The sequence below is a fragment of the Nematocida homosporus genome (genome assembly GCF_024244095.1).
Source record: "Nematocida homosporus strain JUm1504 chromosome Unknown 389, whole genome shotgun sequence".
Lineage (NCBI taxonomy): Eukaryota > Fungi > Microsporidia > Nematocida > Nematocida homosporus.
Window position 1 is genome coordinate 16,335 of NW_026250647.1, and position 12,316 is coordinate 28,650.

The 12,316-nt window shown below is 42.1% G+C and overlaps 5 protein-coding genes across 5 annotated transcripts; 3 read left to right on the forward strand and 2 right to left on the reverse strand.

Moving 5' to 3' along the window:
• Positions 1–85: 85 nt before the first annotated feature.
• Positions 86–2,785, reverse strand: NEHOM01_2000 (importin-7; the record flags this gene model as incomplete). Its single annotated transcript, XM_051490878.1, has 1 exon — positions 86–2,785. One exon carries the CDS (start codon positions 2,783–2,785, stop codon positions 86–88), a length of 2,700 nt encoding a protein of 899 aa, XP_051346838.1.
• Positions 2,786–2,812: 27 nt separating this feature from the next.
• NEHOM01_2001 (uncharacterized protein) lies at positions 2,813–4,615 on the forward strand (the record flags this gene model as incomplete). Its single annotated transcript, XM_051490879.1, has 1 exon — positions 2,813–4,615. The coding sequence occupies one exon, from the start codon at positions 2,813–2,815 to the stop codon at positions 4,613–4,615; it is 1,803 nt and encodes a 600-aa protein (XP_051346839.1).
• Positions 4,616–6,714: 2,099 nt separating this feature from the next.
• NEHOM01_2002 (uncharacterized protein) lies at positions 6,715–7,089 on the forward strand (the record flags this gene model as incomplete). Its single annotated transcript, XM_051490880.1, has 1 exon — positions 6,715–7,089. The coding sequence occupies one exon, from the start codon at positions 6,715–6,717 to the stop codon at positions 7,087–7,089; it is 375 nt and encodes a 124-aa protein (XP_051346840.1).
• A 7-nt stretch (positions 7,090–7,096) lies between these two features.
• On the forward strand, positions 7,097–7,951 carry NEHOM01_2003 (mitochondrial import inner membrane translocase subunit TIM50; the record flags this gene model as incomplete). Its single annotated transcript, XM_051490881.1, has 1 exon — positions 7,097–7,951. One exon carries the CDS (start codon positions 7,097–7,099, stop codon positions 7,949–7,951), a length of 855 nt encoding a protein of 284 aa, XP_051346841.1.
• A 313-nt stretch (positions 7,952–8,264) lies between these two features.
• Positions 8,265–11,570, reverse strand: NEHOM01_2004 (uncharacterized protein; the record flags this gene model as incomplete). Its single annotated transcript, XM_051490882.1, has 1 exon — positions 8,265–11,570. The coding sequence occupies one exon, from the start codon at positions 11,568–11,570 to the stop codon at positions 8,265–8,267; it is 3,306 nt and encodes a 1,101-aa protein (XP_051346842.1).
• Positions 11,571–12,316: the final 746 nt, after the last annotated feature.

A 12,316-nucleotide genomic window follows, 5' to 3' on the forward strand; every position in this document is an offset into this window, starting at 1 on the left:
TCAGTTACTAAATGGTAAGAGTAGTTTTGAGTTAGATATTGGTGCTTATTATGGGCTTATGTGATTACTTGGTCGTTAAATTGGTTTATTTCTTGGCACTAACGGCTTCACTGAGCGCACTCTGTTCTCCCTGTGGCATTTGCTGCCAGAGTTCTTGGAAAAGACAGCCTGGCGTGCGCATGACCTCAGCGGCATATACTTGCCAGTCAATCTCATCCAAAGGCGTTTCGTACGTCGGATCCTCTTCCATGTACTCCCGCTCGTAGTAGGCCTCACACGCTTCCTCATCTCCAGATCTTAAAGATTCCCGATAAGCAATTGCTTCCGGTAAAGCCCCAACTGCATACTGGAAGAGTTGCATTAACAAATCAGCCGGAATACCATTAGGTAAAGCAGCACCCGGTTGTCCCAGTAATATCCCGGCAAAGAGTAACAATAACTTCAAATCATGCACCCGTTCAAAGCGTTTATGGTGCTCACGCAAAGTCTCACACAGGAATCCATCTAAACCCCGGCTAGCAATATCACTTAAAGCCATGGCCGGGAACATAACTATGGCACAAATAAGAACTTCAACCGCAGCTACAGCCGCCATAGGCTCATTAAGTACTTCCTTATTAGAAACAGCCATACCAATTAAAGCATGAACTATCTCAGCCGCCCTATCTCCTAATAATCGAGCTGTATTCAGTAAAATAGACTCCATTACCCGACAAGTGTACGGAAAGTCATAATCAGAAGCATATCCCTGCACCATCTCTCCAACTACTCGCATAATATCTCCTAAGTAAACCAAAATACCTCCTTTACCGTACATAATGTAATTATCAAGTACTTCCGATACTTCACAAGAGAAGACCAGTAAGTCCTCAGCCGGCATCTTCAAAATCTCTTCTAAGAACTCGTACATCCCTTCAACACTCTTCAATGCGTATGTAGCTGCTAATACAATCGGTAAAATCTCCGGAATAAAGTCCTGATGTGAACGAGCTACTTCCACTAGCATAGGCTTAGTAGCTAGCATAATAGCATTCACTCCATCTGGTGATCGGTCCAATGAATCAATTAACGTAACAATTGTGCGAATATATCCATCAATTACTTCATACTTCTCCTCAGGAACTTCAGCTTCACCTTCACCATCCCTAAGTAGTTGCAAAACCGAAGTAGCAATAGCCGAAGCAATCCCAGGCGCAATAGCTAAAGCCTCTTCTGGACACAAGACAATAATATCTTCCAAAACCGAAGAAAGAGACTCAATCTGCACTCGGTTGGATAAATCAAGTACTAAACGAATAAAAGAAGGAATGTCCTGACGTAAAGCATCTCTTAAGGCGGCTACTTCTAAAATATGCGGTAAACAAAGCACACTTTCCACTACTACTGCCATATCCGTTGAAGATACACCGGCCATAAACGGTTCTAAAACAACTGCCGGCATCTTCCGGTGGTACCCAAAGTGCTGTAAGGCTGAAAAGGCCATATAACGCACATGGGCATGCGGAGCTCTTAAATCCTCTAAGATCACACTAAATACACCATCATTACTATGAATGTACTTAGAAGCCGTTCTAAATAGAGCTAAACCAGCATATCTCATCCGAGCCGTCTCTTCATTAGCCTGAGTACCGTAAGCAGCCATTTCCCTAATTACTACACTCATTAAGGCATTCAATAACTCAGCATCTTCCCGGGCCATCTTAACTATCTCAAAGAACAACTCACTAGCTACTGTACTAATACTATGCGTATACTTAGCTTCAGCCTCCCTTAAAAACTCAATCTGAGAAGACTCCCAAAGCTCTTCCAACTCCTCATCAAAAGCCACCGCCGGCAGAACAAACCCAGAGACCAGAACGGGTGTATCTGGTCGGACTAGTTGCCAACCGGCCTCTTTATGCATCAGTAACTTAACTAAGACTAAAGCCTCTCTCTCCACCTTAACTGAAGCCCCAGAACTCTTATACTGAGTTAGAACGCGTTGAGCCCGGGCGTACAACCCCTGCACAATCTCAGTCGCCAGTAAGGGAGCAAAAGCCGGCAAACTCTTCTTCCTCCTTGTCTTCTTCAAGAGATTGTTCAGTAGAACCAAAGACCATTTAGTAAGTGAGACAGATGCTTCGGGAGAAGTACCTTTACCAGCGGCGGCAACTGCTTGCTGCACAAATCCGGCATCAGTAAAGACCCGCGGCATAACATAAGACTCACAAGCATGGGCTAAGACTTTCATAGCTAGAGCAGCCGTACTACCTAAAGACTCACCAGCCAAAGCCAGAATACGAGCACCCGATCTATCTAAAATAGGTTCAAAGACCTTCTCAGACTTGTAACCTTCAATAAACGTTAGAATAATACGATTAAGAATCTTTAAACCCGTAATAGCTGCAGCTGAATCAGCCGCTCCAATTAAACTATCAGCAGCAGCAATAATACCCGTCCAAGCTGAAGCTGATTCAGATTTAAGGATATGATCTAAGGCAGCTAAGAGTTGTGGGGCAGCTTCGGGTGAAGTTTGAAGAAGAACTGTCGGGAAGGCAGCAATAAGTTCAGTTTTAGCAAAGCCTTCATTGGACCAAGTACGTTCTAGATATCGCCGGAATAAGATACCAGCTACAAGTCTTACTTCAGCTGCTGTATCTCGAGCAGCTAAAGAAATTAAGGAATCAAAGAATCCTGGTCGACCGCACAAAGTATCAAGTATTCTTTCAGCTTCTCTTTTTTGTTCAACATCTGGCTGTAACGTCATCAAAACAGACTCACGTAGGTCTTTCTCGGATAGTGTCATGACGGGGGTAAAATTTTCGCAATTTTCATGGTAGAATTAGGCGAAAACTTCGCAACAAGGTCAAAGATAGGGTTAAACGAGGTTGTAGAAGGGATGAGTGCTGGTGAGTTTTTAAGGGATGATTTTGAGGTTAAAGTTGTGGTTGAATCGGCCTATGATATGTGTGCAGGGGGTGGATCTAGTCGGGTTTTGCAAGAATTAAGTGAGACAAGGAGGGCTTTATGGAGTGGAGTAGGTGGAATACGGGGGGAAAAAGAAGGGGGTGAGAGTGAAGCAGTAGAGCAGATAGTAGAGGAGGTGCAAGGATTGGTGAGTGTACTGAGTGGGGCACGAGTTTCAGAGGCATCTTGGCGGTTGGTGGAGTTAGTAAGGGGGTGGCGAATGGCCCGGGCTAAAGTGGCAGCAGCAGTAGGTGTACAGGCCTTACAGGCAGGTACAGTTCCAGTGGGAGTTTCAGCAGTATTTGTAGCTAGTGCTTTACAGGCTCAAATTGGTGAGGCACAATTAAGAGTACTAGCTACGGAGCAGGCTAAGACGGCCCGGGCAGATTTATTGCAGGCAGTGGGCGTAGGTGATTTAGAAACGGCGGGACGGGCGGCCGATACGATTTTGGTTTTAGGCGGGTCTTTACCGGTCGAGGAAGCCAATCGAGTACTAGGGGGAAGTGAAGGGAGTCGTAGTGGGTATATTCATGCGGTAGTGGAAAGTTTGGATTTAGTCTTGGGGGTGGAATCCCGAGTGCTGATGGGGTACTTGGAAGAGTTTGTGGTGGGTATTGGTCGGCGGGCGGTGGTACTACGGAGTTTATTAGGGGAGGCGACGGAACGGGTACCTTTACTGGTGCGATTATTGGACGAGGCGGTTGAGAAGGGTTTAGCACCGGTATTGGCGGATATTAGGGCGGCCCATGATCCTTATGAGCGATTGCTTAAGACGGAAAGAGTAGTGGTGGCTAGTCAGGCGGCAGTAGCTAAAGTATGGGAAGTTCTGCCGGGTTTACGGGTGGAGTTGGAACGACTGAGTTGGAGTCCGGATTTAGAAGGGTGTTTAAGCTGGGAGTTAGAAGGAATTAGAGGACTAGTTGGGCGGTTAGCAGGTGCAGCTAATCAGAAACCGCGGTATGTTGTTAAGGGAGAAGCTTTAGCAGCGAGTAGTGCGGCGGGATTGTTTATGTACTTGGCCGTTGCTCGACGGGCGGCTAGTCGGGCTAAGGAGTTGGGGTATAGTCGGCCGGCTCGTGATGAGTTACACCTGGCTTATTTACAAGGGGCATCGGCGGCTTTGGAAACGGCATTAGGTGAGACGACGGGAGTTGAGCGGATGTGTTTGCACTTGAGTCTTTTTGTCGGGGCCCGACGAGTACTGCGTAGTTTTGGGGTGGTGACGAGTTTTGAGGCGGCTGAAGAGCAGCGGAGTAAGGGTTTAGCTGAGAAAGCTAGTGGTATGGCCTTAGAAGCTGTACGGGTGGCCTGGCGGGCCCGTAATGTTGAAGGCGTACGTTTGCTGGGGTGTTTTGAGCAGTTAAGAGGGACATCGGTAGGTGAATGGGCGACTGGGACTTTACTAGGTGCGCATACACATGATTTGGAGACGGAGGCGTGGCAAGTAAGTAGTGCAGATGATGCACAGGCAGTAGCAGCTTATGTGAGTGCTGTACGTGGAGTGGCTCGGCGTATGGAAGTTCCGGAGGTCAGTCGGCGGTTAACACGGGTTAAGAAGTTGGTTTCAGCTCTGCTAGTTGAGCCTGAGGATGTACCACGAGTGCTAGAAAGTGCTGGGGCTACTCCGGAAGAAGAAGCAGCGATTAAGCAGACTCGAGCTAAGTTTTGAGACCTAACGGTTAGCAACCAGTATGTTTGATCTGTTTGTCCCTATGTTTTGTCAGTTGTAGATAGAATAATAAACTTAATTGGGTTAACTTTGTGTCTCAGAGACGGATAACGACTTTTTATCCACACATACTCAACGAGAGATAAGTTAGTATTATGTTGGTATAGTATTATGTATGTTCTTCATGTAACCTTTAGAAAGCTCCTTATCAATCTTCGTTGTATATTATACTCTAATTGAGTTAGTATTTGGTTAGTATTTGGTTGTTTAAAGTAGTAAGGAATAAAGATATACATTATCTATACTTAACCCAATAGAAGTGGAGATATCTCGAGGTTCTTATTAAGATGTGTAGGGAATGTTATAGGTACCACAGGTTAGTATATCACTAAAAGGGAAGGTGTTTATTGTTTTAGATAGCCACAGACTAGTTTTCAAATGAGTTTGGTCTCTATTTAGATCTGGCCAAACCAAAAAGTTTATCGCGACTTATCTTAACTTATCTTAACTTATCACTCGATCTAACTTGTATTTATGTATATATATTTATGTAAACAATTGATAAAGGTTTAATATATGAAGATCAGTATTCTTGCTAAATGTAACACTATTATAATCAGAAGTTTAATGAGGGGTCTTGTCCTCTTGCTAATATATCTAAGCTACTCATCACTATCGGTCTCTTTTTACGGAGGGTTAGATATTAGCACATGATGATTCGCTTCTGTTCTAGCCGCAGATAACTGCCACTGAACATAGGAGCCGCAATAGACAACTTCGTTGCCTGGGGGTGGGTTGGCTTTCTGCTCTTGCTACTTCTGGAGCACCAACCATGGGCAGACCCCACCATGGCTAGTACGCCCGACCTACGCAATCTCCCCTTTGAGCGCACAAACCCAACAGGCGACTCCTTCATTGCGCCAGAACACGTCTGGCCCAATACTTACTCTGTTTCTTAGAATAAGTTCATTCAATCTAGCTAATCAGCAGGATGGGAACCTACCACTGATAATAGCCTAGTTAACCAGGCGTTGTGTTTTGCCCAGACTGACAAATACTGCTTTCTACCGGTGAACGACAGAAAGCCGGGGCATTCGGGGCAGTTTAGACGATTGGGCTCCCATTCCAATCTGCTGCTAGTTATCACTATTTTATAAAGCTTAACTTTAAACCTGACACAAAGCAATAGCTTCAACTGAGCAGACACTACCCCGTCCGATCAGGTAAGGCCAGGTAGTATGTTATTTGCCTCTAATAACTACATTAGGTTGAGTTGGGTTGAGTTAAGTTAAGATTTGTGATTATTAAGAATCGAGTGTTTGTTCGAACATAATACAAACTCAAACTAATACAATACAAGGAGTGGATAGAACTATGGATGTGTGCTGGATAAGAAGCAATACAAGTTTATTGGGTTAGTATTGAGTTGGTTATGTTTAATACTACTAATCTAATATTAATAACAATCTAATAATAATAACAATCTAATAATAATAATAATAATAATCTAATACTAATCTAATATTTATTTGAATCGGAACACTTTTATAAAACTTAATCTAAATCCGATTCTATTTCTTTAAATCTACTGGGTTACATAGTTTAACTATCACTTATCACAGAGATAGTAAACTTAAGTAGGCTAGAAGTCTATCTTGAATAGGTAATAGTTGGGGTTGGAGGGTTAACTTTAACTTATCTAGAGAATAGACTAAATATGTCTATAGAACCAACCACAATCAGTTTAAGATACTTGTTATTTTAGTTAGTCTGAAGTTAGTATGAAGTTAGTCTGGATTGTTTTAACAGGTAGTAGAGTATTGTAAACCTTCGCCAGTTAAATAAAATGAACAATTATGACGTTGTAGAATCACTGGCTCTGTCACACCAACCCATCTTGATATCAACTTAGTATCAACTTAGTATCAACTTAGTATTATATTAGTATCAACTTAGTATTAGATTGGGATAGAGTTAGTATAACTTAACCAAACTCAACCTAATCCAATTAAGTATCAACTTAGTCTACTTATCTTAACTTAACATCACCCAACTTAGTATAACATAACATGACGTCATCCAAGTACTTCTTTGTTTTTATGGACTCTAGAGAAAGGGAGAGGAAGTGTGATGAACTATCTAATGGTATTATAGCTCTAATTAACCAGATGCAAAGTGTTTCTGATGGCCTTTACAAACACACATACGATTTAGATACTCCTTTGCCTCAAATTAACAAAGGAGTGCTTAAGGCCGTTGAAAAGGTCCTTCACTGGACAGAAGATGAATTACTAGTCTCAGAGAAGGCTTATAAGTACATTGAAGGCCGAGAACCTGAAGTTAATGCGATTTTAGAGTATATCGAATCTGAAGAACAAAAGGGTAAAGAGTTGAAAGAAAGGGCATTAGGCAAGAGTAAGTACTTTAGAATGCTCTATCAAGGATTACAGAGGACTTCAGAGGAAAGCGAGTAAATTTTTAATGGGTGGCGTTAGACGGTGTTTAGAATCATTGCCAATCTTGAATCGAGCGGTTAGTGCAATTTATGCCGTACCTTTGCAAGTCTCAAAAAGAGGTTGGCTGGTTAGTGCTGGGTGTTTGGTGGCTGGGACGGCTTTAATGACTAGTTCTGGACGAAGAATGGTGATTAGTTTGGGAAAGATAGGATTAGGTATACCGGATGAAAGGTTGCCAGAACAGTCGGTTGCTAAACCGACTTTATTCATTGATATTGAGGATGTCTTGCTGCTTAAAACTTGGAATTGGCGTGAGTTGGCTTATGATTATCAGATAAGAGAGTATGCGGAAGAGTTCTTGTTTCATTTATCGGGTCATTATGAAGTAGTTGGAGTTTCATCTTTAGCACCTGAACTGGCGGTGAATTTATTAGCACGAGTAGATCCGTATGGAGTGATTGGGTATCGGATGTTTGTGCCAAATAAAGATAAGCTGGTCCTAGCGAATACTAATCGGGACTTAAACCGGACAATTAGAATTAGAGGACAGGGCGGTTGGAGTGATAATGATTTGGTGCTAGGTACTTGGAGGGGTGAGAAGGATAGGTCGTTGTTGGTTCTGACTGACTTCTTGGTTAATTTGGCCGAATTAGAGACGGAAGACTTTCGTAAGGTAATTAAGACGTATAAAGACAGAGCGTTTGTGCGGGCGTATGGAGAGGTGCAGAAAGATCTCTATCCAACAGCTCGTAAGTACTTATTCTTCCCTGGGGATAGGCTAGGTAGTGCTGAAATAGACCGAAGAAGAGTGGAGGAGTACGGAGTGGCCAAAGAGTACATAGATAACCAGCTAAAACTCGAGAAATTAGCCAAAAAGTAGGTCTAAGTAAGAGTGAAGATTTAGTTGCTAGAGTTTGGATGGAAACTTCAATAAAGAGTTATTTAAGTGTTGCTTTGGGTGGTGATTGTATTAGGGTATAGAGTGCTAAAATGGAAAGTGGTTAGGATTGGGTTGGGTTGGTAGTTGGGTTGGTATTTGGGTTAGGGTTGAATTGGGTTGGTATTTGGGTTAGGGTTGAATTGGGTTGGTAGTTGGGTTAGGGTTGAATTGGGTTTACTGGCTTACTTTTGGCACACCGCATCGGTCTTCCATACTAATAATGCATAAATGTTAACTAGCTGATTTATTCAACTTAGACGAAAATGACCTGGAATGGGGGAGTAGTGGCATAAAATATATCCATCACGAGCATATAATGCGTCTGATATGGATCGTAATTAATGGCATAGAAAAATGCAGGGGACTCACGCCATGTTTTGATCTTAGCTTGTTGGTTCTTTGTGATAGACGTTGGAACATCGCTTTCGATATGAATAAAGTTGGGCAGAGGCGCGTATACAAGCTCACAGGTTGTGTTGTGGTCGAGATATTTCTCACAAGTTGGACACTTTAGTAACTTGTCGTCGGGCATCACCATCTTCGATATACATTTAATGCAGAGTATATGTCCGCAAGCTAAATAGCAGGCTATGGTAGTGTGTAGCTTTGGACTAAAGCCTGTAAAATCGTACTTAGGAGATAGGATCTCCTTTTGGCGCACAGCATCTTCCTTACTTTTTTCTTCGCGCGCCTCGCCATTCGTGTCATTATCTATATCAACATGCACCTCCCTGTCTGTTCTGTTCTTCTCTTTTGGCTGATAAAGACTTAAGGAGCACCCTAGGCATACAATGGAGGTAGACTTCTTTATAGCCGTTGCGAGCTTGTACAAACATGCCTCAGGATCGATCTCAGTGAGATCCAGTTTAAGAATGTGGGGTATTGTGATAGAGTTCACGATAACAATATCAGGATGAATGATATTAAACTCGGCGAATACGATACCCTGGTTATCGTCCAATAACGACCTAAGCACTATGAGCTTAACTTTTCTGTGATAATGGCTGAACGCATTTAACCCAATGACTTGATAATGGTGGGCGATCATCGTCTCTTGTTCATCCTCCGAAACCTCAAGACCGTATAAATACAACCGCCGTGGACCTGTAAAGTGACAAGCAATCCACTTAAGAACCCTCACTAGGTTATTCTCAGTTATGACCGGCTCATCAATGAAATGTAACGATAATTTATCAACGGAAAGTTTCTGGATAGGGGACTTTTGTTCTTGTTTTGGATCTGGCTGTGATGTAGACTCGGGGCATCGCCTGGCAAGATCCGCTTCTAATTCTTGTAGATTAATGTTCTTGAGCTCCAGCACCATCTTAAATCGTTTGTTGGGATTCCTCAAAGCACATTGAGTATCCCCCCTTATATAAGAATTGTAATTCGCTAGTTGACGACCAACAATAACCGCAAAAGGAACCTCCTCGCATTGAATACCAATATCATTAAACTTAGCTAAGATTTCAGTATACTTATTGCAATCAACACCTTCTAGTCGCAGAGTCAGTTTGTTAAGACCAAGATCCGTGATGGTTTTGTTTTCGGCTTTCATTGTTTCTATGTAATTGAATAATGAGAGTTCAGTGAGTCTACCTTCTTTCTTATACTCCTCATACAACCTCACCTCATCTAATCCAATAAAGTCATTGAGCACAAGTTTAGAGATATTCCGGCATATAGGAAGGGAGAGAATTTGGACAATATTAAGGTTCTTGTAGCCTTGGTTCAGAATATGCAATTCCATAGAATCAGCAAATGTGTAGTTGTTTAGGATCCAGTAAATAAAGTCATTATTAACTTGGTCTAGTATCAAGGCCTTAATATCAAGACGGCGTCGGAAGATTTCAGGAAGTGCGTCATCTTCTTCTATCGTAGATAAGCCAAATCTGCAGTCGGGACAAAGATAAATATTCGAGATTCTAAGTGTGCGAGCAGTGATATTACCGAATCGATTTAAAAGGTCTTTACAAAAGCTAACAGATTGCCAATCTACCCAATCTAGCCCATAAATGTTAATGTCTGTATAGCATATGTTTTGACAGAAAGATCTAATTATCCAATTATCACAGCTATCGCGCAGTTTGTTCTCGAGGTGGATATTAACTGTTTCTTGAAGTAGCCACATGTGATCAGCCTTGTCTTGGCCAGAGCACCTGGCCTCTTCATCATCCAAATTATCTACCGACGTCTCATACAATGCACATAGCTTGTTTTTAAGCGTATTTAACGTTTCTACTAGGCCGGCTTGCCCCTCCTCATACTCAATTGTGTTTATGGCGGCCGAAATACCATATTTGGCGCAGGCTTCTTGGTTGCAGTATTGGGTATGTCTGATCAGGGCAGAACAATATAGCTGGGTAGGAATTATGGTGGATATTTTGGTGGCAAAGATATGGGGGGTAGAAGGTGGCTCTTTTTGAAGAAGCTCAGGCTTGAATAATCCTCTCCTCGAGCCGCAGCCAATAGCTATAATGGTATGAACATTAATGTTCGACCTATTGTGCTCGCACAAATATAGAAGAGTGTCCCAATACAGTTCTAGAACTATTTCGGAATGAATGTTAGTAGTAGCATTCTCAAGACCAGTTAATGTTAACACAATGTTTTTCTCAATAACAATCTTTTGACATTTGATTTCTTGATTATGGAGAGCCGTGAAATCAATATTGGTGTTGACCTGGACTTCAGGTAAATCCCTAGATAGGTACTTTGGGTTGAAAAAGAATGAATGAGGTTTTCGTTCTCGCATTATTGTCACTATCAGAGCGGGTTTGGAAGCTAGGTTTCGCAGGGACATGTTCAAGGGCTTAAGATCTACTATAGATGGGTTCAAACAATAGACATTAATTGTGAGACTGCGCTTTGAATTCGAGCCAGCACAATCGATTGTTTCCTCTAATTCGGTCAAACTGGGCTCTACTTCACTAGCCCAATGCGAGTATCTCTCTATGTCATACTCTTCTATTCTAAGTTCCAGCTCCTCACACTCTAGCATGTTGATAACTCGAGATATAGCTTTTAACTTGTCCTCACACCTCTCTAAATACTCTAGTTGATATACAAACACCGCCTTTTCGGCTTTGATAACAACAATATCCATCAATGCAATCAAAAACCTCTGCAATCCGTATGCCTCCCTAGTTTTAGGCATTATGAATTGTAGCTCTGGCTCTGGCCACAACACCATATACTTGTCAATGTTTTCGGTGGAGTTGGTTGGACTGGAACTTACAGTAGAGTCCGAAGCAGGCGCCGTTACTTCTTCAGTTATGTGCTTCTTAACATAGACGACACTTTTCATATACTGAAACGAAAACCCAAGTGCCTTTAGGTCTTCAGTCAACCTAGGTGATCTTTCCCAACCCTCCGGAGCTGTTATTTCCTGCACACCAACATCACTAACACCGCCTACTTTACTATCACTACACCCCCCTCTAACACTATCTAACACTAACACTAAAGACCATAGCACAACTACGATTCTATATCTAATCGTCTGGCCGCGATAAATCCTATTTCTATCCACACCTTTAACTATTTCAAGATAAGACATACTTTTCAAAACCAAAGTAAATTTATCTAAATGAAAACTGATCTCTCAAAAGAGTAGATAAGAAAGTAAATTAATTAATTGTGGAGTGCTCCAATGGAAAGTGGGTCAAACTGGAGCTTCGGTGCTATCTATTGGATTAGGATTTCGAGATGGATGAGATAGAAACTAATAAAGGTGCTCTTTTGGAAATGCAGTGACTATTAGTTCAAACCCACGCGGGCATGCTAGATTCACATAACTTTGTGCTATTTCTTATCAAATGATATCTTCTAAATACAATCGACCATTGTGCCATCCTCTCTTTATCTCTATATGAATCTTGTCCTTCAGATATAAATAACTTAGTCCAATGATGAATATACGCCTTTATTTTCTCTGGCTAGTACATAGAAATAATAGATTGTGCCGCGCACATCCTTCCTTGCTCTGATACTCCACAACTCAAGTGTATTTGCCAGTCGTGTAATATAGTTCTTAAACCCATCAAGTCAAAGCTAGTGCCAAAGTGCCGCCAGACTTAACATTAACAGCACTAGACCAACACCATACCAGCACCATACGAACCCAACTCAATACCACCGCAATACCACCGCAATACCACCACAATACCAACTCAACGCGAACTTAACACAACAAGAGCTATTCAACAAAGAGTCCTTTTATTATATACTTGATATGGTTTGGCTTATCACACACAAGTGCTTCTTTGGCTAGCTAGCATCTACCTGATCATTGAAGTTATCTTT